This window comes from Oryza brachyantha, chromosome 7, assembly GCF_000231095.2.
Source record: "Oryza brachyantha chromosome 7, ObraRS2, whole genome shotgun sequence".
Classification (NCBI taxonomy): domain Eukaryota; kingdom Viridiplantae; phylum Streptophyta; class Magnoliopsida; order Poales; family Poaceae; genus Oryza; species Oryza brachyantha.
This window is the reverse complement of record NC_023169.2, coordinates 13,664,857-13,690,653: the sequence shown is the minus strand read 5'-3', so window position 1 is coordinate 13,690,653 and position 25,797 is coordinate 13,664,857. Positions and strand designations below refer to the sequence as shown.

Below are 25,797 nucleotides of genomic sequence, written 5' to 3'. Positions count from 1 at the left end.
TTCGCAACTCCCCACCACTTATATCAAACGAGAGAAATTAAGAACCTACCATCGAAAACTTCCAATTAATTCCCTTCTCGCAAGTTATCAAACACATCGATATATATAACGTTAAGTTGTCTCTAGCATCGACCTCGATCATTGGTCCTATACTCCTACCTGTGTCACACAGATGAATCCGAATAGGAGAAGGCCGGTGAGGTTTTGTGCTTTTCATACTAACTAACGAAACAGCTATAGCAAACAAGTGACAGAGTAATACGAGAATTTTTCTTCTCATTCTTTTCCATGAAAACAAAAAATGTCTCTATCTGCCGTGTGGCTCTTGGTCCTTGTATAGTAGCGCTAACGTGCTTCACGTCCACGCGGTCGGTTTCTCAGTTTTTGCACGGCGGAGAGGTATTGCAGTGCATGCCAATATGTGATGACACTGGGCTTTTGTGCATGTGGCAAAAATGGCGTATACATATATACTTCGAGGAGCTTTTTTAACATATTTGAAAACACCATATTTTTTGGTGTAAAAATTCAATATCTTGAGATACAAATGTACCTGGAGGTACTAGAATTTTGTAAAAAAAAAAACAATTGGTACCGAGATACCTTTTAAGAATGATAAAAAGACCCTTCTTCTAGTAATAACAATACAAAGTATTAACTGGTATTAGAAGTATCCATCGGAAAAAAAATCAAAAGGTCTTAGATTTAGGGCAGTTTTTCTTGCTTTTTTTTCTTTTTGCAGCGAGAGTGGAATTTCATTAACCAATATTAGAAACGTTACAATCGTAACTAGAACAAGTTGAGAGACAAAATTAGTCTCATGGCCAAATAACGATCCGGATGTTCCACCTATTCAAGCAGCATTCACAAGTTCGTGACTGATATGGTTGGAGAGGTGATACCTTATAAGTTATTCTACTCTTGCTAAACTATTGCTAAACTAGTAAGATGGTACTAAACATGTACATACAGCTTGCATGGACGACACATGCCATATTAGACCAGGACGTTACATGAGGGATAAGGCAAAACGACACCTTACACACATCATATAATCTAATACAATAGCAAAAATATAGTCTAATATCATTGTATTTGAAGCAATGGAGAGGGAAACAATAGAGCAGGGGACAGACTAGGGAGAGCAGCAGAGAAAGGAGCATAGAAGGGGAGGGAGATGCAGAGGAAGAGGGCCAGAGGAGGAGAGAAGGGACCAGAGCAGGAAGAAGGAAGCATATGAGGAGAGGGCTAGAAGAGTACTTGTCGTTGGGTACGCTACCAGATGTGAAGGCACTGAAGGGAGCTGCCGTGACATTGCCAAATGTGAAGGGGAGGGAGCAACGTACACCGACGAATTTCACATGTGTGGTTTTCTTTCTGTGTTGTCTTTTGCACCTAGGGCATCCTCCTATTTTCTTTTGTGCTCTCTCTCTATTTTCTTTTAGAGCAATTTTACGGTCCAATAAAAAGCAACAAAAAGTACCTCTAAATACCAGTATCTCACGGTACCAAATTGTTTCTGATCATTAGATCTAACCATGCACATCCTACTCAGCTAGATCCAATGGTGAAAAATGATTTGGTATTTCGAGTTACCAGTACCTCGAACCGGAGCAAATCTCTTTCTTTTATGTCTGCCTTGGTTCTGCGCCAAGCTTTGGCGCGACTCTTTTGCACCAGCCGGCCACTAGCACATTTGCTTTGCATGCAACCACCTACGGTGTATTTGCTTTGCATGCAATGGCATTCTGTGGCCTTACCATGACCTGATAATGCCATGTGAGATAAAAGCGGCGTCATGATCGATCCACAAATATTGTAAACTTAACGTTTAAAAAGAAATTAGGTAGAATCTGCTATCGTATATTCCTATGGACCACATGATTCGAACGAGTCGAGATCGATGATTAATTCGTTCTTCACGACATGGCTAAATATCATCGCACGCACGTCCTTTTTGCGTCAAATTGTGGCTGCTAGCGGGAAGCAACAGAGCAGCACTCGCCTTCAATCCACTTCTGTTTTTTTGTATCGGCTTGCACCACTTGGAAATCTGTGGCGTTTAGAGCATGTAGGAGTATAAACTTTTACTGATTTGTTTGTGTGTCCACGTGGCAGGTAAAAATGGAATATGTTGGGCTCATTGAGCATGTCCATGCACAAATAGATCCAACGAGATATTTGCGATTCCTAGTACCTACCGTCACACATATTTGTAGCTAGCTAGGTCAACTAAACGGTCGGATAGATTTATCATCGAGGATAGGGGACTTTAGCCCCTCCTACCCAGTCGGCACCATTGAAACCCTCTAGCCTCCAACAAAATTTTTGGTACTACTAAAAAGAATAAGGGCCGGAACTAGGCATCAACGTTTATGGAATTACTCTCTTTCGTCTAGCCCCTCTTAATATTTTTTTGGATCCGTCACTAGGCCGAGGTCAATCAAAATGAAAGATTTGACGTCGCTGGTCAACGCTCGTTATTGATAATTAAGTAAGTTAATCAACATTTTGCCTAATTTAAATTTAGCCATTCAGCGATCGATTTGTGGAATAAAGGAGTTAACAGTGAGTATGAACAACAAATTAACCAGTCATGACCAAAAGGCATCACGCAGCTCACAACCGTACGTGTGGACCACCCGAATTCGCCTCCACTCAGCACGTGTGTTTAATTTCTCTCTTAATTTAACTGACCCCAAGTTACTTCCTGGTATCCAACATTTACCCGGGTGAAAGAAAGAAAATAGTCGCGCACGTACACACTAATCGAGCACGTTACAACATGTATCACCTTAGGGCCTATTTGGTTTCAGTCTATCAGTAGTCCTGAACTTTTTTTAAGTAGTCCCTAGGACTTTTTTAGTCCATCTTATTTAGAAAGAGTGACTTAAAAAGATCTTACTATAGAGTGAAACCAATTTACCCCTGGGTTGGTACCCTGGGCTGCTGCTGCTTGCGCCGCCGCTGCTCCTTGCTGCTGGTGATGCTTGCTGCTGCTGGTGCTGTGCAAGTCCAATTGCTTATGTTGCTTGCCCTTTTGGTTGAGCAAAATTTTGAGTAAACAAACTAGAATTTTCAGGCAATTTCAATCAATATCATAGTACATTGCATAGTTCAACATAACACAAAACAATATCAACGTCCAATTTTTCCACCCCTCATTTCCTCACAAGCTATTTCACAAAAGATATAGGTATTTTCTTCTGTCCAATTGGCCTTGTCATGGGTCTAATAATAAAAAAAGTAATTAATACAGCACATATAATTTTTCTCTTCATCAATCAAAAGAATCACATATCATTTAATAACAACATATCACATGTTCCGTAATAATATATGGACAGTCATCAATCACAAAAATCATCACTCATCAATCACAAAAATCATCACTCATCAATCAAAAAAAATTCATCACTCATTCAATCACATAAATCATCACTCATTCAATCATGAACCTACATTGTATGCAATCATTGAACAAGAACTAAAGTTGAGAAAGAATACCATGCGCTGTCCATTGTCATCGATCTCATCGTCGTCGTCTTCTTCTTCGTCGTCGACCGATGCTCCATGGGATCTTGAGGGAGAACTGCCTACAAAGCCGGAATACATACCACGGCCAGCACCTCTTCTGACCCCCCCTCCCGCTGGAGCCGGAGTAGCTACCACGGCCACCGCCTCCACCAAATGCACCAAATCCACCGGTACCACGCCCCGCAACGCCGCGGTCACGACCTGGAACGAATCCCTCGGCGGCGAGGGATGCACTGCCGGGGGGAACAAATGCCCGCATCGACCTCCCGCGGCCTCGACCACCTTGTGCGGCCCGCCCTCGCCTTCCTCGGGCTGGGTTGATGGGGGGGGGCGTAACGGGCATGCCGGAAGAGCGGCGACCAGCACGGATCGGGGGGAGACGACCTCCCTCCGACTGTAGCAGCTCCTGGTAGTACTCCATCTCAGGGTAGCCATCGGCCTGGGAGTTGAGATCGAAGCCGTCGCCGCCCACTCCACCGGCTCCCTGTTCACCGGCACCGCCAGATCCACCTCCACCACCAAAGGAAGATGATGCTCCCTGAGAGAATAATCGAGTGGTCGGGGACTGGGAGAAGAAATCCACCATCTCGTCGTCGGCTCCGGCCATCGCCCCGGCGGGCTGGCAAGCACCGTCGACCGGAGCGAGGACCGGCGGCCGAGCAGCGTTGGGCGAAGAAGGCCGACCACCGTCGGGCGGGGAAGCCAAGCACCGGCGGCCGAGCAGCTTGTGGAGCCAAGATGGGGCAGGCGAGTGATGGAGGCGCCGACGGGCGGGCGGTTATAGTCGGGTGGCACCGGCGGGTGGTCGAGCGAACAAATCGGGCGGCCAAGCGAAGAGGACCGGCGGGCGGGGAGGCCGAGCGTGGGGAGAAGAGGGGGCAGGCGGGGGCAGCGCCGGTGGGCGGGCGGGGGCGGCGCCGGCGAATTTTTTTTGCTGCTTCCGGGCGGTAGGAGCGTGGGGAGAGAGGGGTACGGTGAGAAAGGGAGGAAAAAAGTCCCTAGAAGTCCCTCCCCAGGGACTACTCCAAAAAAGTCCCAGAAAAGCCCCCTGTTTCAAAAAGGAGGGACTTTTTTCTATAAGTCCCAAGGACTTTTTTGGATCCAAACAGGTTTTTAATCCTCGCCATTATCTTTTCGCTCCTGCTTATATATGCTTATAAGCTAGAGCAATTTTCTTGAATTTGGTATCACTGCTTATATATATATATATATATATATATATATATATATATATATATATATATATATATATATATATATATATATATATATATGCATATAAGCTAGAGCAATTTTCTCATCCTTGAGGAGGTACCAATTTTACATAGAAAACAGTGGTACCTCATGGTACCTCCTCAAGGATGAGAAAATTGCTCAAAAAAGTTTGATACCTTAATGTACTAAAAATTTGTACTAAAATTCTTAATACCTTAAGGTACTTTTAAATAATGGTAAAAAAGCTCGTACGTAGTAGGTAGAACAATTTTACTTAAGAATGTATCGGAGATACAACTGTTTTTATGTAAAATTTAATACCTTAGATATTAAAAGATACTAAATTTTATATAAAAAACAGTGATACCTCATATTATCTGCTTAAGGATGTGAAAAATGCTCGTATGTATATATGCTACTGTCCCTTGCCTGAAATTCACACGTGACCACGTCTCAGCTAGCTTAGCTGCAGCCTATATATTGTACTACGCATACACTCTTATACATCTCGCTAGCTGCTGCTTTAGCTTGATTTGTTCTTGTAATAATATAGCTCGCTAGCTAGCTAGATTATCTATATATAAATTGCGCCGTGTAATTGTGCGTGCATGCAGGCCATGTCGGCGGCGGCGGCGGCCGTCGGTGCCGGTGGCCGCGAGGACGACGCCGCCGGTGGTGGCCTCAGCGAGCCGCTGCTGCTCGCTAACGGCCCCAGTGGCGTTCGCGACGAAGGATCGCCGCGGCGAGCAGCCGCGTCGTCGGTCGCCGCCGACGTCGTTGGGAAGGACGACGACGGCGGCAGGTACTGGGTGCACGTCGACCGTCACCATGAACCGGACGCCGCCGAGGCTGCGGCGGATCTGGAGGCCGGCAACGACGACGTCCGGCCGCCGCACTTGTACCGGCGATTCGACGTCAGGAGCCTTATCCTGCTACCTTACAGGTGAGTACGTATTTCTGCCCATGCCTTTCCGAAACGAAAATATGGGTGCAATTAAAACTTGCAATTTCTGTCTACCATTGGATATTTGGATGTGCTTTGAAGGGCGTATGTGAGGCTGTCCGGGTCTGGGTTTGAACCTATATTAATATAGCTTGAGTGTTATACTCTCTCTGTCCCAAAATAAACCAATTTTTCACTTTTTACCTATAATTTTTTATTATTCGTTTTATTTAAATTTTGTTGTGATTGATATTTTTATTTTTATTAGATGATAAATCATGAATAGTACTTTACGTGTGACTAATTTTTTTCTAATTTTCTAAATTTTTTTTTAAATAAGACGGATGATCAAACGTTAGACACGAAAACTGAAGAATTGGTTTTTTTGGAACGGAGGGAGTAAGTAATTGCATTGATACTATACAAGCATAAGCAGAGCTAGAAAGAAAGATGACGGAGGAGAAAGAGTTCTATAAGAAAAAATATATATTATATGCTGGGACAAAATACGTATTGTCCATGCTTTGCGCTTAACTGCGGTATAACCCAAGAGAAAAGAACATTTAACCTCTCTCAACTACTAGGTGAATTGATTCACATTTCCTTAACCGTAAAACCGGATAGACAATCTCCCTTAACCTTCCACACATCAATTCAAAATCGTATCTGGGTGGTTTCACCAGCAATTTTTACCTCATCTTCGGTAACAGCTTGCGCAACCACAGAAAGCCGATTTGAACCGGTATAGAAAGTTGGGAGGGGCTGTCTAGCCGGTTTTGTGATTTAGGGGAGTGAATTAATTGGATTCGGTGAGAGAAGCAAAATAGCCTTTTTTTTTTCTCTAACGCAAAAAATTTTGGCCGCGACAGTGTTGCCGGCCCACGTGCTGGCCCACCCTGAGGAGGGATGTCCGAAATATGGGCCGGGCCGGATTCCGGTGAGCGTGCGGGCCGGACCAGATTCCAATGAGCATACTAGTGGCCATACCGATTTGGGCCGTAACACGTATCAAAAACATGCCGTGAAATTTAATTGCCAGAACGTTAGCTAATTCCTTCATTAGTACACCTACCACTCGTCTCGACTGATCACGTGGTTAGGGGAATTAACGCCAAGCTAAATGAACAAAACTCATCTCGAAAGATTAAAAAAAAGACTTAACCTAACAAACCATGGGCCTGTATCGATCGATCAGCCAATCGATTCCTGCTGCTAATACAATGGTCACATCACATGGAACCTCGATAAAACACCATGTGATGCACGCATCGTCCTATCCTAGTTAATTACCTCCACGGATCGATCAGTGCCCTAACCAGTCCTTAATTTACGATGCATGTTAGCCTGTCAGATGAAGGACCCAATTGCTGTGCCTGATCAGATGATTACTCACCGTTAACTCCCAAGAGATCTATCCACCCATTCACAATGTACTGCTATTAAAAACTATGGAACTCTTCTCTTTGATTTGACATGTACCATTTAACATCTAGATCGAGTGCCCGATCGAAGCACCATATGTACTTATGGTCTTGATCTATTTGTTGGCAGCCTGATTACGGTTTAATCTTGCATTATTGCATCTGGTCAGCTCTGAAATTCTCGAGTTTTGATGAGCATGTTGGTATAGTAATTAAGAGGGTCAGAGAAACAGAAATTATTAAGATTCGTTTGGACACTGTAATAGTAAATCAGAGTAGAGGGCCTCTGTTTTTTTTTTCTTTTGTTGTCTGTAGTTGGTAATGTGGTATTGTGGTGCATGCATGAAGTTCAAACATGTATACATGCCTGGCAAACTGCAGTATTGTCAAAAATTGTTACCACAGTAACTTTTCTTAGTGTCACAATATTATTTGTTGAGTAATTTTACAGTTCTTGAGAAGGTAGCAGGAGGTATCACTTTTTTTTATGTAAAATTGATACCTCCTAATATAGGTATTTTTTCCATCCTCGAGGAGATACCATGAGGTATCATTATTTTCTATGTAAAATTTAGGAGCAATTTTACAGTCCAACAAGAAATAACAAAAAGTATCTCGAGGTACCGGTACCTCACGGTACTAAATTATTTCTAATCGTTAGATCTAACAGCGCGCATCCTACTTAGCTAGATCCAATGATAAGAAATAATTTGATTTCTCAAGATACTAATACCTCGAGATACTTTTTGTTGGACCAATGCATATTTCAAAATTTGGTATCTTCTAGTATCTAAGGTATCAAGAGGTACCAAATTTTACTTAGAAAACAGTGGTACCTCCTCAAAGATGATAAAATTGCTCTTAAGAGATACCAAATTTTACACTAAAATTTTAGTACCTCTCGGTTACCTACTAAAGGACCGTAAAATTGCTCTTATTTGTTATGTTAGGTGAAGTGATGTAGTCAAAAAGTCCAAATCTAGAAATAAAATCTTAAGAACTTTAGTTTTAATATTGAAAAAAATGTTCAATAAAAATAATGTAACATAATTATTATTTATATATATTTGATTATTCGTCTTATTAAAAAGCTTATGTAGTAATTACTTATTTTATTATAATTGTATTGATTACTAAATATATTTTAATTATAACTTATTTTTCATATATTTATATAAAACTTTTAAATAAAACGAATGGCTAAGCAGGTAAGTAGAGTAATGCACGTAGAGCCATACAACACCACAAAAGATGCTTCTCCGTACAGAGTGTGAACTCTTGCTACGATCAATATAGATCTGTCCTTTTTTTTTAAGTCTCCCACTGTTTTGTGAGATCGATTCTGAATTCTGCTATAGTATATATACACTACCGGAATCACCAGATCTCAATGTGTAAAAACTTCAACACACAACATGCAACACATTGAAGTATAAACTAATTAATAATTAGCGCATCCATCAACTTGGAAGTACTGATTAACAACAAAATCGATCACCCTCTGCAGATCTGAAAGAGACAATCACTGGATTAATTTCCGACTTGTTTAACAAAAATGGTCGAGAATCAAACAAATCTATTCTGCCAGATTTCCGGTCGCCCCTTTGCATTGGATCAACAGTCTAGCTTAATTAGCTCTCATAGTCACAGTCGACATCTAATTAATCGAGCTACTACACTGCTTGCAACTTGCATGATGCCCATGGCATGCATAGAGATCTGATCGTTGCAACCACATGCACCCGTTTTTCTACTGATCTTCCAGCTGGTGATCGATCGACGTGATTAAGGCCAGCAAAAGTTGACTTCCACGGCCACCATCTCTACCACTCCAGTATTAATTAACCTGAACTCAAATTACGGCGCCGGCACACATAGCCAATAACCGAGTACGTACTATCGGATCGTTGTCTTATTTAAAATTTTTTATAAAATAATTTTAAAAAGTCACAAATAAAATACTATTTATATTTTATCATCTATAACAATAAAAATATTAAATATAAAACTTTTAAAATAAGACAAATATTCAAATATTGAACATAAATAGTAAAAAATACGATTTTTGAGGGACGGAGATGGCAATTAAGTAACCCCATGTCATAATATATGTTATAGACTGACACGAAGGGAAAAAAAAAAGTGCAGAGCATGCCGGCAAACAAGCACATATATACATACGCAAGTGTGCATTTCTTGGTCAGCCTGCAGGCACATGGACGCATCATGCATATGCATTCTGCTGCACGTTTTGTTCACAAAATGGGTTGTTTAATCGGACGACGAAGTTGCGTACGTTCTGGTGAGGTAACCGGTCGACCGATGAACCGATGGATGCGGGTCACACGCAGATCTGGATGCACGCAAATATGCAGCCATCTCGCAACGATCACCTCTCGAGTCCTATATATGTAGGGTTCGTCTCACCCCACGCTCTCTTCAGGTTTCAGTAGTGCATCACACTGACACTGGCTCGAGCTCAGTGACAGAGCGAGAGCTAGGTATATACTAGGCTATATAGAGTAGTGGTAGGTTGCCATGGCTTCGCCGGCGTCGGGTGCTGCCGGCGCTGGTGACGACGACAATGCTGGCAGACGGCCGAGCAGCAGCCTGATCGACCCGCTGCTGGTGAGCCGCACGAGCAGCATCGGCGGCGCGGAGAGGAACGCGGCCAAGGGGAAGCACTGGGCGGCCGCCGACAAGGCGGAGAGGCGCGCGGCGAAGGAGAGCGGCGGCGAGGATGGCCGGCCGCTGCTGTTCCGGTCGTATAAGGTCAAGGGCGCCCTCCTGCACCCCTACAGGTATACACATCCGATATATATATATATATATATATATATATATATATGAGCGAGATGCAAGTTTTATGAAGCTTAAAGGATTATCATTTCCCAGCTTAGAGGATACAGAGAGTCCGAAATTTATAATTATTCTATTATCTAAAATAAATTACTCCATCTGATTTTTAATATATGACGATGTTAGCTTTTACAGCGTGTTTGATTGTTTATAGTGTTTGAAAATTCTATGCAAAAATATAAATCATGATTAGAGCACATCTAGTGATAAACTGAGTCTCAACAAAAATGCATGGAGTAATTAAGTAATGTGTTTTGAATAATATGAATGGTGAAATATAGGGTTATGTCCAAATGTCAATGATGGTCGATGATGGTACTACCTCCGTTTCATAATATAAGATATTTGATTTTTTTTAACGTTTGATCATCCGTCTTATTTAAAAATTTAGTACAAATATAAAAAAATGGCAAGTCATGTTCAAAGTTTTTTTAATAATAAAGTAAGTCACAAGAAAAATAAATAATATTTTCATAATTTTTTAAATAAGACAGATGGTCAAACATTGCAGGTAAAAAAGTCAAACATCTTATATTAGGAAACAGAGTGAGTATTATCTTAGCTAAGTTGATGTGTGTTTTCTTAAGTTCCTGGAAAATGCAAGTCAACGCACGTTCATTTGGCTCACTGGCTGGATACTTCTTTAATGAAGCAGTTTTTTAGCACACGGGTATATATACACTCGTTGCTTGCATACCATCTAAATAGTCATAAAAAATATGGAAAAAATTAACAAGATAGTTTAATATGAATTATATCACTCCACTAACATGCAAGTTTAAATTCATCTTTTACATGTTGTAGCAAAAATAACAAAAACAATTATGAATATGCGTATAGTTAGTTTCAGTTTTATTTGTTTTTTTGCTACAACTTGTACAAGTTGAATTTAAACTTGCATGTTTATAGAGTGATATAACACTCATATTAATCTATCTCGTCAATTTTTTCATATTTTTAATGACTATTTAGATGACATGCAAGCACACCCGTGTGGTAAAAACTATTTCCCCTCTGCCGCCGAATTCCTTTAAGTGAACAGCCTTTGACTTGTAGTTACCATCACGGCTTCATGTTTCCAATAATGTCGTTGCTGCTTGGAGATTATCACCTCTCTTTTTTTTTAACCTAAGCATGCTCATAGTTTACCCACATTTATAGAAAGAGTTTTTTTTATCATTCTTGAAAAAATATCTTGAGATAGCATACTTTCTGATGTAAAAATTTAGTATCTTCAGATACATGATATCTTAGGATACTTTTCAAAGATGGTAAAAAAGTTCTTCTAGAAATGATCATACCAAGTCACCGTCTCATACCCTATACTCTGTGTATTGCATACAGGGCTTTGATCTTTGCACGCCTGATTGCTGTCCTCCTGTTCTTCGTATGGCGGATCCGGCACAACAACTCCGACATAATGTGGTTCTGGACGCTGTCCGTCGTCGGCGACGTCTGGTTTGGTTTCTCGTGGCTACTCAACCAGCTCCCAAAGTTCAACCCCGTCAAAACCATACCCGACCTCGCCGCCCTAAGGCGGCACTGCGACCTCCCCGACGGGGGCTCCCGGCTCCCCGGCGTCGATGCCTTCGTCACCACCGCCGACCCCGTCGACGAGCCGGTGCTGTACACCATGAACTGCGTCCTGTCGATTCTCGCGGCGGACTACCCCGTCGATAGGTCTGCCTGCTACCTGTCCGACGACAGCGGAGCACTGATCCTATATGAAGCATTGGTTGAGACAGCCAAGTTTGCAACTTTGTGGGTTCCGTTTTGCCGGAAGCACTGCGTTGAGCCGAGAGCCCCAGAGAGCTACTTTGAACTCGAGGCGCCGCCGTCGTACGCTGGAAGTGCACCGGAGGAGTTCAAGAACGACTCCAGGGTTGTGCAACTCGAGTACGATGAGTTCAAGCTGCGGCTGGAAGCGCTTCCTGATACTATTCGTAAACGATCAGATGTTTACAATAGCATGAAGACTGATCAAGGGGCACCGAATGCTACCTGGATGGCTAATGGGACGCAATGGCCGGGCACGTGGATTGATCCAGTAGAAAATCACAGAAAAGGACACCATGCTGGAATTGTTAAGGTACATAAGCTCACCTTTAATGGTTTCTAATTAATGTCTTATAAGTGGGTAGTCACATATTTGTGAAATAGAAAATTGTCATGATATATAAGTGGTTTCATACTAAATTTTCCATTAACATGATTTATATGTTTGTTAATTTAAATAGGTTGTGTTGGACCATCCAATCCGTGGGCACAATCTCAGCCTAAAGGATAGCACTGGCTACAGTCTCAACTTTGGTGTCATCGACGTGCGTATTCCAATGCTCGTCTATGTGTCTCGTGAGAAGAACCCAAGCTATGACCACAATAAGAAGGCCGGTGCCTTGAATGCACAACTTCGTGCATCTGCTCTGCTCTCTAATGCACAATTCATCATCAACTTTGATTGTGACCACTACATCAACAATTCTCAAGCCCTACGTGCAGCGATCTGCTTCATGATTGACCAACGAGAAGGTGACAATACTGCCTTTGTTCAGTTTCCACAACGATTTGACAATGTTGACCCCAAAGACCGGTATGGCAATCACAATCGTGTATTCTTTGATGGCACAATGCTTGCCTTAAATGGTCTCCAAGGGCCCTCCTACCTTGGTACCGGTTGCATGTTCCGTCGCTTAGCTCTCTATGGTATTGACCCTCCTCATTGGAGACAAGATAGCATCACACCTAAAGCTAGCCAGTTTGGAGACTCCACACTCTTATTAGAGTCGGTATCAGAAGCGCTAAACCAAGAAAGATGTACTTCACCACCATCACTCAATGACACTTATGTTGCTGAGATGGAGAAGGTCGTGTCAGCTTCATTTGACAAAAAGACTGATTGGGGCAAGGGTGTCGGATACATATACGACATAGCCACAGAAGATATAGTGACAGGCTTTCGCATCCACGGGCAAGGTTGGCGCTCCATGTATTGTACCTTGAAGCACGATGCATTTTGTGGTACTGCACCTATCAACCTAACAGAGCGTCTTCACCAAATTGTGCGTTGGTCTGGTGGATCCTTGGAGATGTTCTTCTCCCATAATAATCCACTTATTGGAGGACGCCGGCTCCAACTCCTCCAGCGAGTCTCATATCTTAACATGACAATCTACCCGGTGACATCTCTCTTCATTTTACTCTATGCTATTAGTCCAGTGATGTGGCTTATCCCTGATGAAGTATATATTCAGAGACCATTCACTAGGTACGTGTTGTACCTTGTTGTGATCATTTTGATGATTCATATGATTGGATGGCTTGAGATAAAGTGGGCAGGGATCACATGGCTGGATTATTGGCGCAATGAGCAATTCTTTATGATTGGCTCAACGAGTGCATACCCAACGGCTGTGCTTCACATGGTGGTCAACCTTCTTACAAAGAAGGGTATACATTTTAGAGTTACTTCAAAGCAAACAACAGCTGACACCAATGATAAATTCGCTGACTTATATGAAATGAGATGGGTGCCCATGTTAATCCCAACCATGGTAGTTTTAGTTGCTAACATTGGCGCAATTGGCGTAGCCATTGGAAAAACGGTGGTATATATGGGAGTATGGACGATACAGCAGAAGAGACATGCGGCAATGGGTCTACTATTTAACATGTGGGTTATGTTCCTCCTTTACCCATTTGCACTAGCAATCATGGGACGATGGGCAAAGAGACCAATCATCCTTCTTGTCTTGTTGCCAGTTATCTTTGTAATTGTTGCCCTTGTATATGTCGCCACCCATATATTGTTAGCAAATATCATTCCATTTTAGGTACATAAAGAAAAATATTGTAGTGTTCACATTTTGTAATAAATTGGGTAACAAATATATTCTTATGTGTGAAACAATAATATTGTTTCTTTAACAATGTGGTGCTAATCCAATTATGACATACTTCTCTTGGACTTCCCTTATTAAAAAGGCAACAAAATCTGTATTGTTGTGTCTAATAAAAATGTAAAAATATTCATAAGCACTATCACCCGTCCTTACATATTCAAGTCCTATATCTTCTCTACCTAACAAATAGAAAGAGTCACTACAGTATATAGAAAAGATAAGGGACTTGCTATAGATCAATTGCTTAAAAAAACCTAACCCATCGGTCAATTTATTTTTTGGATAGCCAGACAGCATCCCGTGAACAATAGTAGGGAGCATCGTCACAGCTCGCGTTGCCGAGACCGCCCCTCCTTAACTCCTAACCATTCTAGATCTAGTGCCCCGTCTCTCATGCCAGAGCCCATTGCCCTCATCCACCCCCATGGCTCCTATGTGAAATTATAATATTGTTTCTTTACGATTTAATTGGCTTGCATTCTGTTATTTTTGACTTCCCTTATTAAAAATATTGAAATCTTTATGCCCATGTGTAATTAAAAAACAAAATGTAAGAATGTTCATAAGAATTATAAGTTGTCCTTCTATATTGAAGTCCTATATCGTCTTCACACAACTCGTATAGAAAAACCACCAGAATAAATAGAAAAAACAATTGTTTACGTCTTGGGAGGAAGCACACTTGACACTCCGTTGACCGCTAGCCCAACCCTAAAAATGCAACCAAATCCAGATGGCATGTTACCATCCACCACACATGTAAATCTATGCTCATTCGGATTTTTCTGAGAAAGGAAATTGAATCAATAATCGAGAAGAAAAATACAATTAAAAACCCAATATGTCACTGTATGTTAATGAAGTCCCATGCCCTGAGCAACTTTGCAAGACAATTTGGATCTCCAAGACTTATTTATTTTTATCTTTTACACCATTCTATTTCTCCATAACACAACTGAAACCATTATTTAGAATGAACTGTCACTATAATTAAATAACACAAGTTACACAAAAAGGGAACTTTTTACTATCCTTAAAATGGTAACTTTAAGTACCATATTTTTTATGTAAATAATGGAAAATTTTACCATCTCAAGGAAGAACCAAAACTAATACTCAAAATTTTGGTACATCGAGGTATAAAATAATTGGGTATGTCCAATTTTCCACTAGAAAATGCAGCAACTCCTAGTACTGTAAAATTGCTCTAAAAATTAGTATATCTAGGTATTAAGTATCTTAAGGTATTAAAATTTTATGCAAAAAGTTTGATATCTCGAGAGTGTAAAATTTCCCTAAAAATCAATGACAAATCAAGTGGTGTAGCTTTCATGTGTCCAATTTTGCTAATGGCAAACAATCTAATATGAGTTTTTTTTACCATTCTTGAGAAAATATATCAAGATACCACACTTTTTAGTGTAAAAAGCATAGTATTTTAAGGTACATTGTATTTTGAAATACCAAAAATTTATACTAAAATTCTTGGTATCTTGAGATATTTTTTAAGCATGATAAAAAAAACCCATCTAATATACTGTTAAAAACTCGGATCTCTGACCACACCTATTACAGTGTTGAATAAAAAGAACACGCACGTAGTAAGTTTAGGAAGCACATGATTAACTGATGAGTCGAAGCAATCTGCAGCACACAATACGGATTCGCTGAAGCACTGATTCAACGGGCATGATTCGGTCAGAAATCACGGACTAAAGTACAGAGCTTCTCGCTTTGCTTACGCTAATCTTCTCCGGAAAACCTTAAACAATCCCACTTGCTCTTTTAATTTGCCAAAAAAACACATAAACATAAACAAACAACTGGAATATCTCAGTTAAAGTGTATCAGTGGGCGAGCAATCTGGTCAGGTACGAGCCAGAGCCTGCGAATGCTGCTGATTTTGATGGTTTCTTTTCACCGTTGCTATCCGGCTGGGCTGTCTACCACTCACCATCGCGTACTTGGTACTGCTCTCTTTGATCTCTCCTCTTGTTTTTTTATTTTTTCCTCCCCTCTGACTGACCAGCACAGCAGCTATATGGTACACAGGTTTCAACTGTCAACTGGTGTTTTCTTTTTTTTAAATTTCATACAAAAATCCGGCAATATTTCTGAATTTTTGAGCTTACGTTCGCACGCGGTTGATAACATCATCAGAAAATTCAGAATTCAGAAAGACCATACGCGTGCACAGTTTGGGCATAAATCCGTACACTCGTTTGGATATAGTAACAACTTGAGTAATGAGTACTATCTTCAGTTGCTTGTTAGTGTGCACTTGGTCAATGCTGTCACCCATATCTTTTTAATTTTGCTTACGTTTATAAATCAAAATTTAAATTTTAAAACTTAAATTTAGGATTTTTTTTAGTTTTATTTTTGGTCTTTGCTTTTAGATTACTGACAATATATATATATATAATTTATATATTATTTTTCACTTGCATAAAAAAGTCCAAAGAATGACCCCTATGTATATGTTCTTCTGTACCTTTCTGTCCAGCTGTTTTTACGATTTTGACATCGACGAAGCCGGCATATCTCTAGTTCTCTAACTGAAGTTCTACACGTTGCTTCTTTTCTTTCTGAAGATGCGACACGATCTGACTTGGCTGATAGGGGAGAACCGAGAATCTGTAGTTTCTAATTTCTATACACGACTAGCGACTTTGTGCCGATGGTTTTTGATCGCTAACACGATGATCCTTGCGGAAGTTTGATCAGAGAAAAGACGTACGAAAAGTGCGCACGCTGCTGCAGAGAGGAAAATGCTCAGCTTGAACTGATGCAGTGGCGGCTAGCTAGCTTTCTCTAATTCTCTTGTAGTAGCAGCAGCAGCAGTATTTTGACCAGGCAGGTGAGGCTGAAGACACGACGAGCTCTAGCTAAAGTCGCGTCAGTTCGTTCGCCGCGCGCTATATAAGCCTCAGCTCGGCGTCCACAAGTTCACCAACGAGCTGCAGCTACGTACAGCTAGCTAGCTAAGCTGCTAGGGTACTCTGTGTTGCATCTTGCAAGCATGGAGGCGGCCATGGCTTCCGCGATGTCCGCGGCGGCCGTGACACGCAGGACCAATACTGCTGGATTCCGCGTCGAGATCACCAGCAATGGTGCCGGCGGCGGCGGCGACGGGCAGGACGGACGCTGGCCGCCCGCATCCAGGCGGGTGGGCGACGGTGGTGGCAGGGACGACGTTTGGGTGTCCGTCGACGAAGCGGAGGTGTCGTCGGGGGCCAGCGGCGGCGACGGCGTTCGGCCGACGCTGTTCCGGACGTACAAGGTGAAGGGCAGTATCCTGCATCCTTACAGGTCTCTGCCGTCATTCCGGACAATCAAAAGTTCGATTTTGATTCGTGCCAAATATATTACCCCGTATTAGATATGACACTATTGGCTTTATCCAGTCTCTGGTGCTAGGGATAGGCGTGGGTTGGTCCACGAGTAAAGCATTGCTAACTTAGTTAATTTAGTTCAATTAGAGCAGACCGCACACTGCTATGAGCCGAACCGTGTCCATCTCTGTTCGCAGGTGCGGAGCTTTTACTACAGTATCTACTCGGGTCCATTACTAAATAGTTTAGACAATGAATATGATCTAAAAATAAACAAGATTAGTAGATTCTAACACAGATGAACTAATTTGCTAACACCACCCCTGACTGTTCGGTGTATATGACAATGTTGGCTTTATTCGTTCTTCTATGTATAACTTTGTTATTTCACTACTTACTACTACTTACTAGTACTACTAAAATTAATCAAAATTTCTAACTTACGTGATTAGCTAGGTTACGAGGGAAAGAGGAAGGACAAGGTTTCTTGGAGGCATAGGGAATATGGTGGTACCGCTCGAGCCATATGGAGACTAGCTGAGTCAGCGTCAAATAAAGAGGCGAGGGAAACAAGAGTGAGAACTTTGAAGGAAAGGGTGACGATGGTGTTTCCGGTGACAGGAAAGAAACGCCTTGCCTCCGCCCAAGGGCAGATCTAACATGCGGTAGCGGGGGCTCGCTACCCCGATTAAAGTTATTGAAGCCCTCACGAAAATCTTCTATGAAATTTTATGACAAAAATCAATAGAAAATGAGCCGAAACTCTATCTAACTTGTTCAGACCTCTTTAACCTCGTTGATTGGATCTACCACTGTCTCCGTCAGAGGCATAGATTGAGGAGAGATGAGAAGGAAGGAGGGAGTGTCACGAGTCTAATCGGATGGGCCTTGTCGGCGCAGATGAGGACGGGTCTGACACGTGGAACTATGGACGAAATAGTGCCATCGACTACAGTTGTCATGTGAGGACAATTTTACCATACTTGAGAAAAATAACTAGGTATTAAGATTTACGCTCAAAATTTAGTATCTTGAGGTACAAAAATAAATAGAGATATCAAATTTTACGCTGAAAAATATAATATCTTTAGATTTTTTTTGAAGATAGTATAAGATATTTTACCTACCTCTATGCACCAAAATTTACACCTAATTTTTTATCTCGAAATACGAAGTAATTAACTGAAACTACTAAATTTTACGCTAGAAATTATGATATCTCCAGGTACTTTCTCAAGAATAATAAAATTACTCACGGTAAAATTTCTCTATACATGCACAATACAACGTTGAGAATGATTTAAGGGAGACGACGAAAAGAGGAGAGGGCATGATTTTACTGTCTAGCTAGGCAATCTTGCTACAGGCCATCTAACAAACGACTGAAAATAGAGAGGTTTCCTGTGAAATTTTGAGAGACAATCCCATACCAATTTCGGTAATTTATAGCGTATATTTTTTTGATGGAATTTATTTTTTTATATAATGGATATTTTTTGGGTTATCGAGGGAGTTTAATCATTTATAACATGTATTTCGATTGGTCCTAATATATGCTTGCTGAACAGGTTCTTGATCCTGGCGCGACTGATCGCCATCATCGCCTTCTTCGCGTGGCGCATACGCCACAAGAACCGCGACGGGGCGTGGCTCTGGACAATGTCCATGGCCGGCGACGTCTGGTTCGGCTTCTCGTGGGTGCTCAACCAGCTCCCCAAGCTGAACCCCATCAAGCGCGCCGCGGACCTCGCCGCCCTCGCCGACCGCTACGACGGGCCCTCCTCCGGCGAGCTCCCGGGCGTCGACGTCTTCGTCACCACCGTCGACCCCGTCGACGAGCCGATACTCTACACCGTCAACTCCATCCTGTCCATCCTCGCCGCCGACTACCCGGTCGACCGGTACGCCTGCTACCTGTCCGACGACGGCGGGACGCTGGTGCACTACGAGGCCATGGTCGAGGTCGCCAGGTTCGCCGGGCTGTGGGTGCCCTTCTGCCGGAAGCACGGCGTCGAGCCGAGAGCGCCGGAGAGCTACTTCGCGAGGAAGACGCGGGCGTACAAAGGCGGCGCGGCCGGCGAGCTCGTGAGCGACCACCGGCGCGTGCGCAGGGAGTACGAGGAGTTCAAGGTCAGGATCGACTCCCTCTTCACCACCATTCGCAAGCGGTCTGACGCGTACAACGGCGCGAAGAACGGGAAAGATGCCGGCGAAAATGCGACCTGGATGGCCGACGGGACACGGTGGCCCGGCACATGGTTTGAGCCGGCTGAGAATCACCGGAGAGGGCAACACGCTGGAATTGTTCAGGTATGTCCCTGTATATGTTTTTTTTTTTGGAGCGATTGACCATCAACACAACAGGCAGGTATACAGGGCCGGTCCTGTTCTTAATAGCAGGACTAAAATTTTATTATAAAATTTGGTATTTTTTAATAGAAAAATAGTTTTTAGCATACGGGTGGACATTCACCCGTAAGCTTACATGCTATGTAAATAATCATAAAAATATGAAAAAATTTGACAAGATACATTAATATGAGTTATATCACTCCGCAAATGGGTGAGCATTTAGATGGCATTCAAGCAACGGGTGAGCATCCATCCGTGTGCTAAAAACTAATTTCATCTCTTGATATCTTAAATACTAAAAATTTAATATCTCCTATTACCTTCTCAAGTACCATAAAATTGCTTCGAAATTAAACATATAAATTCTTATCATACTATATAATAATAATCAATAGATATATTATATATATATATGAATTATTGTCATAAACATTTAAGTTATATTAAGAAGTAATATTTATATAGAAAACACTGTACATGCTATCTCAAAAATTTAGAATAAGCCCCTACAATTTGAGCGCCCATAGCAGCCGCACTGCATGGTCCAGCCGGCCAGCCCTCTCTAGGTCGGTCCTTTTAGGTATAACCCCAAATATTATTGGTACCAACTTATGTGTAATTTAAGAAACTGTGGATATTTTGAACACATAAAGTTGGATTTGGATATATTTTGGTTAGGTTTGAACTAGATTTGTTTAATCAGAAAAGGAATGAAAATTTCAGTTCAAAGTAGTTTCCAATCCAGGCAGGACAGTAATTTCAGAAATTGCAAACTAAATATTGAGTCCTGCCTACCGAGCGGCAGAGGCCAGAGGATAGGAATGCAATTCATTTTCACTGCCCAGTTGTGTAGCTTAATTTTTGTTCAGAATCCAGCGAAAAAATTTTACGGGTTTATAGAGGCAGCGAAAGGTACCAGCTATTTAAGAGGTTGAAACTACAAAAGTTAAAAGCTACCTTTCTCAAGTATAATAAAAAAGTAATCTCCATATTGTAATATGTGACTTTTTGACTTATAAACTCAAAGTTTGATCATTAATCTTATTTTAAAAACTAGTGTAAATATTTATAATTATAATATATATCGGATGTGGAGTACTTGTATGATAGATCATATTATAATAAAATAAATGATGTTTTCAAAAGACATTTAATAAGATAAACAATAGAACTTTAAATCTAAAAGTTGGAGCGTCGTACATTTAAATACAAAGGAAGTATTAATGTTGGGTCTTAATGTGATAAAATTTGCATGTTTTTTTGACAGGTTATACTAAACCATCCAAGCTGTAAACCAAGGTTTGGATTGGCGGCCAGCGTTGACAACCCGCTGGATTTGAGCGGCGTCGACGTGCGGCTGCCCATGCTCGTGTACATCTCCCGCGAGAAGAGGCCCGGGTACAACCACCAGAAGAAGGCCGGCGCCATGAACGCGATGCTCCGCGCGTCCGCGCTGCTGTCGAACGCGCCGTTCATCATCAACTTCGACTGCGACCACTACGTCAACAACTCGCAGGCGTTCCGGGCGCCGATGTGCTTCATGCTTGACCGCCGCGGCGGCGGCGACGACGTGGCGTTCGTCCAGTTCCCGCAGCGCTTCGACGGCGTCGACCCGACGGACCGGTACGCCAACCACAACCGCGTCTTCTTCGACGGCACCAAGCTGTCCCTCAACGGCCTCCAGGGGCCCTCCTACCTCGGCACGGGCACCATGTTCCGCCGAGCCGCGCTCTACGGCGTGGAGCCGCCGCGCTGGGGATCGGCGGCGAGCCAGATCAAGGCCATGGACAGTGCCAGCAAGTTGGGCTCCTCGACGTCGTTCGTCAGCACGATGCTGGACGGCGCCGACCAAGAGCGGTCGATCACGCCGCCGGCGGTGCTGGACGAATCGGTCGCCGGTGATCTCGCTGCCGTGACGGCGTGCGGCTACGACGACGGGACGTCGTGGGGGAGAGACGTCGGGTGGGTGTACAACATCGCGACGGAGGACGTGGCGACCGGGTTCCGCATGCACCGGCAGGGGTGGCGCTCCGTGTACACGTCCATGGAGCCCGCCGCGTTCCGCGGCACCGCGCCGATCAACCTCACCGAGCGTCTCTACCAGATCCTCCGGTGGTCGGGCGGCTCCCTCGAGATGTTTTTCTCCCACAGCAACGCTCTCCTCGCCGGCCGCCGCCTCCACCCGCTGCAGCGCGTCGCCTACCTCAACATGTCCACCTACCCGATCGTCACCGTGTTCATATTCTTCTACAACCTCTTCCCGGTGATGTGGCTCTTCTCCGAGCAGTACTACATCCAGCAGCCGTTCGGCACGTACCTCCTCTACCTCGTCGGCGTCATCGCCATGATCCACGTGATCGGCATGTTCGAGGTGAAATGGTCAGGCATCACGCTGCTGGATTGGTGCCGCAACGAGCAGTTCTACATGATCGGCGCCACGGGGGTGTACCCGACAGCGGTGCTGTACATGGCGCTCAAGCTCTTCACCGGGAAAGGCATCCACTTCAGGCTCACCTCGAAGCAGACGGCCGCCTGCCCCGGCGAGAAGTTCGCCGACCTGTACACCGTGCGATGGGTTCCTCTGCTAATCCCGACCATCGTCGTCCTCGCCGTGAACGTCGGCGCCGTCGGGGTGGCGGTCGGCAAGGCGGCGGCGTGCGGGCCGCTCGCCGAGCCGGGGCGGCTCGCCGTGCTCGGGACGGTGTTCAACGTGTGGATCCTCGTGCTCCTCTACCCGTTCGCGCTCGGGGTCATGGGGCAGTCGGGGAAGCGGCCGGCCGTGCTGTTCGTGGCGATGGTGATGGCCGTCACCGCCGTGGCGGCCATGTACGTCGCCGTCGGTGCACCGTGCCAAGCTGCGTTCTCAGGTGTGGCAGCGTCGTTGACCGGGCCATCTGGGCAGGGACAGTTTTAGGTTGAATTCGATGATTAATTATTTAATTGCACTCGTGGCCACGGTAATAATCCGGGTGTTTTGTTATGTCGTTACGTGATGATGGTGAGAGCAACTGATCATTATGTGCTTGTCTACTCTGATCGAGTGAGACTTGAATTATTCTTAAAAATTTTGTATAATTCAATTTGTCCCATGTGACACGTTCACATTAGATTCATTATAGAAACTTTTTATGGCATTCTTTGTTTTTAATTTTATGGAGCGAAATATATTGGTGGTACATATATTTGTAGCATAAGCAATTTTACGGTACTTGAGTCTAAAATTTTGGTACATCTTGGTACCTTCTCAAGGACCATAAAATTGCTCCTGTAGCATGGTGTCAGTGTCATCTCCGTTTATAAACTTTGAAAGTACAGATATTGATTTTTACTATTGGTGGCGTGGCTAAAAGGTTTAGATTTAAAAATATTTTCTTCAGAGGTTTAGTAATAAAATTATTTCTTAGCAAGATCTAAAATAAAAAAATTTCAATAACCTCCTCATCCCCTTCTTGTCAATGTGATCACATCGATCTTAATAAAAACATTTCGTCCATGCCACAGAATCACGTGACATAGTCCTCCTAACTTTTTATTCATGTGAGTCTACTTTGATCGAGAAATAATTGAATTCTTTTTTTTCAAAATAAGACTTAAATGTGTGAAAGTGTCTCTAGTCCAGTAGTTATAAAGGCCTTAGTAGCACCTGAGGTCCTGAGTTCGACTACTTGTGCTTTCAGTGAAAGACTAGTAACTAACCTTTCAGCCCATACATGAAGATGGGCCACAATTTCAGAACAATTTGTATTTTGTTCTTCTCGTATGGCTTAGTTAAGAGCACGTACAAAGGACGCATGAAACGAACCATACCATAAAATCTGCTTTGTACGTGTGCTGACTCTAATTAGAGACGCTGACCAGATAGAATACAAACGAGGAATTAATTAGTCTAGAGTCAGCTTGAGAGACTGTCCTTTGTATGAGGAGTTTTTTCTGCTGACGTGGCTTGAGATAGAGTCCATTGTGGGATCTACCTCAAGCCACGTCAACAACAAAAGTCTATTTTAAAATGATACGTACAAAGTTAGAGTTAGGTGTGGCATCTTCACTAATGCAATAAAATATTTTTTATTAAACTAGTTTCCTTTTTATATATTCTCATACAAGAAAGTTTCCTTTAATAAATGGTAAGAGTCAACTCTAAACCGTTGCCATGCATGACAACAGATTTTCTCTCTCCTTCCCTCTCTTTTCTCCACGTCACCAAATTTGCTTACGTGCCGATTGAGAGACTCAGCTAATAGATACCTTTGTACGTGTCCTAATAGACTCTACTAATAAACATTCCGATAGCAGTTCTTAAAGAAAAAAACGGTCAGTCCAACATTCTTTTTTTTTTGGACGATCCAGCTTGGCCGCCGCCGGTCAGCTCCAAGAACAGTCAAGTTGATAAAAGTCGATTCTTTCCGTTTTTCTTGTCTACCCTCCATGAGCAAGAACTTGAACTGTTTTAGAAAAAATTGAAGACTTGAAATTGTCCAATGTGATATGTTGACTTTAAGCTCTTAGAGATCCTTTTACGGCATTTGCCCGTTTGAATTATTTGATAACATAAATTAGAGTCAACATTTCACACCACATCCAAGTCTTCACTTTATGCTGCTTCCTCCCTTTTTATGTGATGTTGTTAACTCTTAAATTTACATTTGATTATTCATCTTATTTAATTTTTGTCCAAATATAAAAAAAATATAAATCACACTGAAATTTTTTAGTAATAAATTAAATTATAAAAAAATAATTAATAATTCTAGAATTTTTTAAAATAAGATAAATGATAACCAAAATATCAATGGCGTGAAATAAATAACGGGGAGGGTAATTTGGGGTAATAAAATAATCCAAGAAGAGAAATGCTGCAAAAATATTTCTGGTAATTTAAAGTTAACGTATCACAACTTGACTAATCCAAAGTCTTCGCTTGTTTTTTTTATATATAAAAAAAAGAACAATTCAAGTCTCGCTCGACACGGTAAAACGGAGCAGCACATAATTAGCAGGCAACAGCTCTGTTGACGCTAACGACACAACAGAATAATAATAAAAAAAAACTACCCAGATTTATTACCACCACGCTGTGACGCCCGTGTGGCCGTGTGCTCACGCCTGCCCTCTCACCACCGTCGTTGCCGATTGGCTCTCGGTTACTAATCTAGCAAACAATGTTAGAGAAATCTGAACAAACTTTATAGAGTTTTCTTTTCATTTATCTTTACATAAAAGTTTAGAAAAGGATCAATGAAAGCTTCCATAAATCTAACGGGAATAGAGAGGGCTCGAACTCCACCCCTGCTCGTGGTTGTCTCATTGCTCCTCAACGCCAGCATTCAATGACGCTTTCTCGTTCCCATCCTCAACAGGTATGCCAAAGATTGTTGATTTTTGCTTCTGATTTATTGCCCTTCCTCAAAATCAATACATCACGTTAAAAGGTCATTATTTGTGAGACGGCGAGAATGTCCGTGCATTTTTTTTAACATAACAAAAGGCAGGAGCACTGCCAAATCAATTAGAAGGGGAAGAGCAAGGTTTACAACAGTTATTTACACAGGCCGTGCATATTTTACCATCCGTTTTTGACCCTTTTTTCTCTTCTTCTACTTGTGCTCACCACGTGAAGAACAAAAATGCAAAACAGTTGTTGGAATTAAAAAAAATGAGATATTCTAATTATATGCTCGAGGATGTCCAAATATTTGCTTTAAGGATATGTGGAATGGTTGAATATGGTAATTGTTCATATTGTATAATATGGTTGTTTCTTTGACTTAATATCTGAACATTTGTTTGTAACCGATAATGCGCATATTTGACTTGTACGTATTCGTTTTTTATTTGTGTTTGACATATTCTATGTTTATATTTGTATTCGATAATATCCATATTCGATCTGACGACAAAATACTATGGGTTAGGAACTTAGATATGGAAACCGAAAGATCCGACCAAACGTGACCTGATTTCAGCCCTAGCATTAATTAAGGCAGTAATAAAATTCAAATGGAGAAATGCCCTAGAAGAATCTCTACGAATTTAAAGTCAACATGTCATCACACGGGACAAATTGACGTCTTCAATTTTGTAAAGAACAGTTGAAGTCTCACTTATTAGACTAGAAAAAGGTAACGCTAACGGGATTGATCGAAGGGCTGACGACCAACACACAATTAATCAGCACTTCTCATGACGTAAACCACAAAACAGAACAAAAAATAAATAAATCAAGAATCGTCCCATTA

The 25,797-nt window shown here is 42.3% G+C and overlaps 3 protein-coding genes across 3 annotated transcripts; 2 read left to right on the top strand and 1 right to left on the bottom strand.

Moving 5' to 3' along the window:
* Positions 1-3,442: 3,442 nt before the first annotated feature.
* Positions 3,443-4,144, bottom strand: LOC102714111 (spidroin-1-like). Its single transcript, XM_006658619.1, has 2 exons — positions 3,618-4,144; positions 3,443-3,458 (listed from the first exon to the last, which is right to left on the bottom strand). The coding sequence occupies exons 1-2, from the start codon at positions 4,142-4,144 to the stop codon at positions 3,443-3,445; spliced, it is 543 nt and encodes a 180-aa protein (XP_006658682.1).
* Positions 4,145-9,623: 5,479 nt separating this feature from the next.
* LOC102720891 (probable mixed-linked glucan synthase 3) lies at positions 9,624-13,844 on the top strand. The gene is made up of 3 exons (XM_040525940.1): positions 9,624-9,917; positions 11,320-12,064; positions 12,213-13,844. Exons 1-3 carry the CDS (start codon positions 9,655-9,657, stop codon positions 13,803-13,805), a joined length of 2,601 nt encoding a protein of 866 aa, XP_040381874.1. The 5' UTR covers positions 9,624-9,654; the 3' UTR covers positions 13,806-13,844.
* A 3,052-nt stretch (positions 13,845-16,896) lies between these two features.
* Positions 16,897-22,475, top strand: LOC102713838 (mixed-linked glucan synthase 4). Its single transcript, XM_040526322.1, has 3 exons — positions 16,897-17,186; positions 18,778-19,519; positions 20,829-22,475. Exons 1-3 carry the CDS (start codon positions 16,897-16,899, stop codon positions 22,473-22,475), a joined length of 2,679 nt encoding a protein of 892 aa, XP_040382256.1.
* Positions 22,476-25,797: the final 3,322 nt, after the last annotated feature.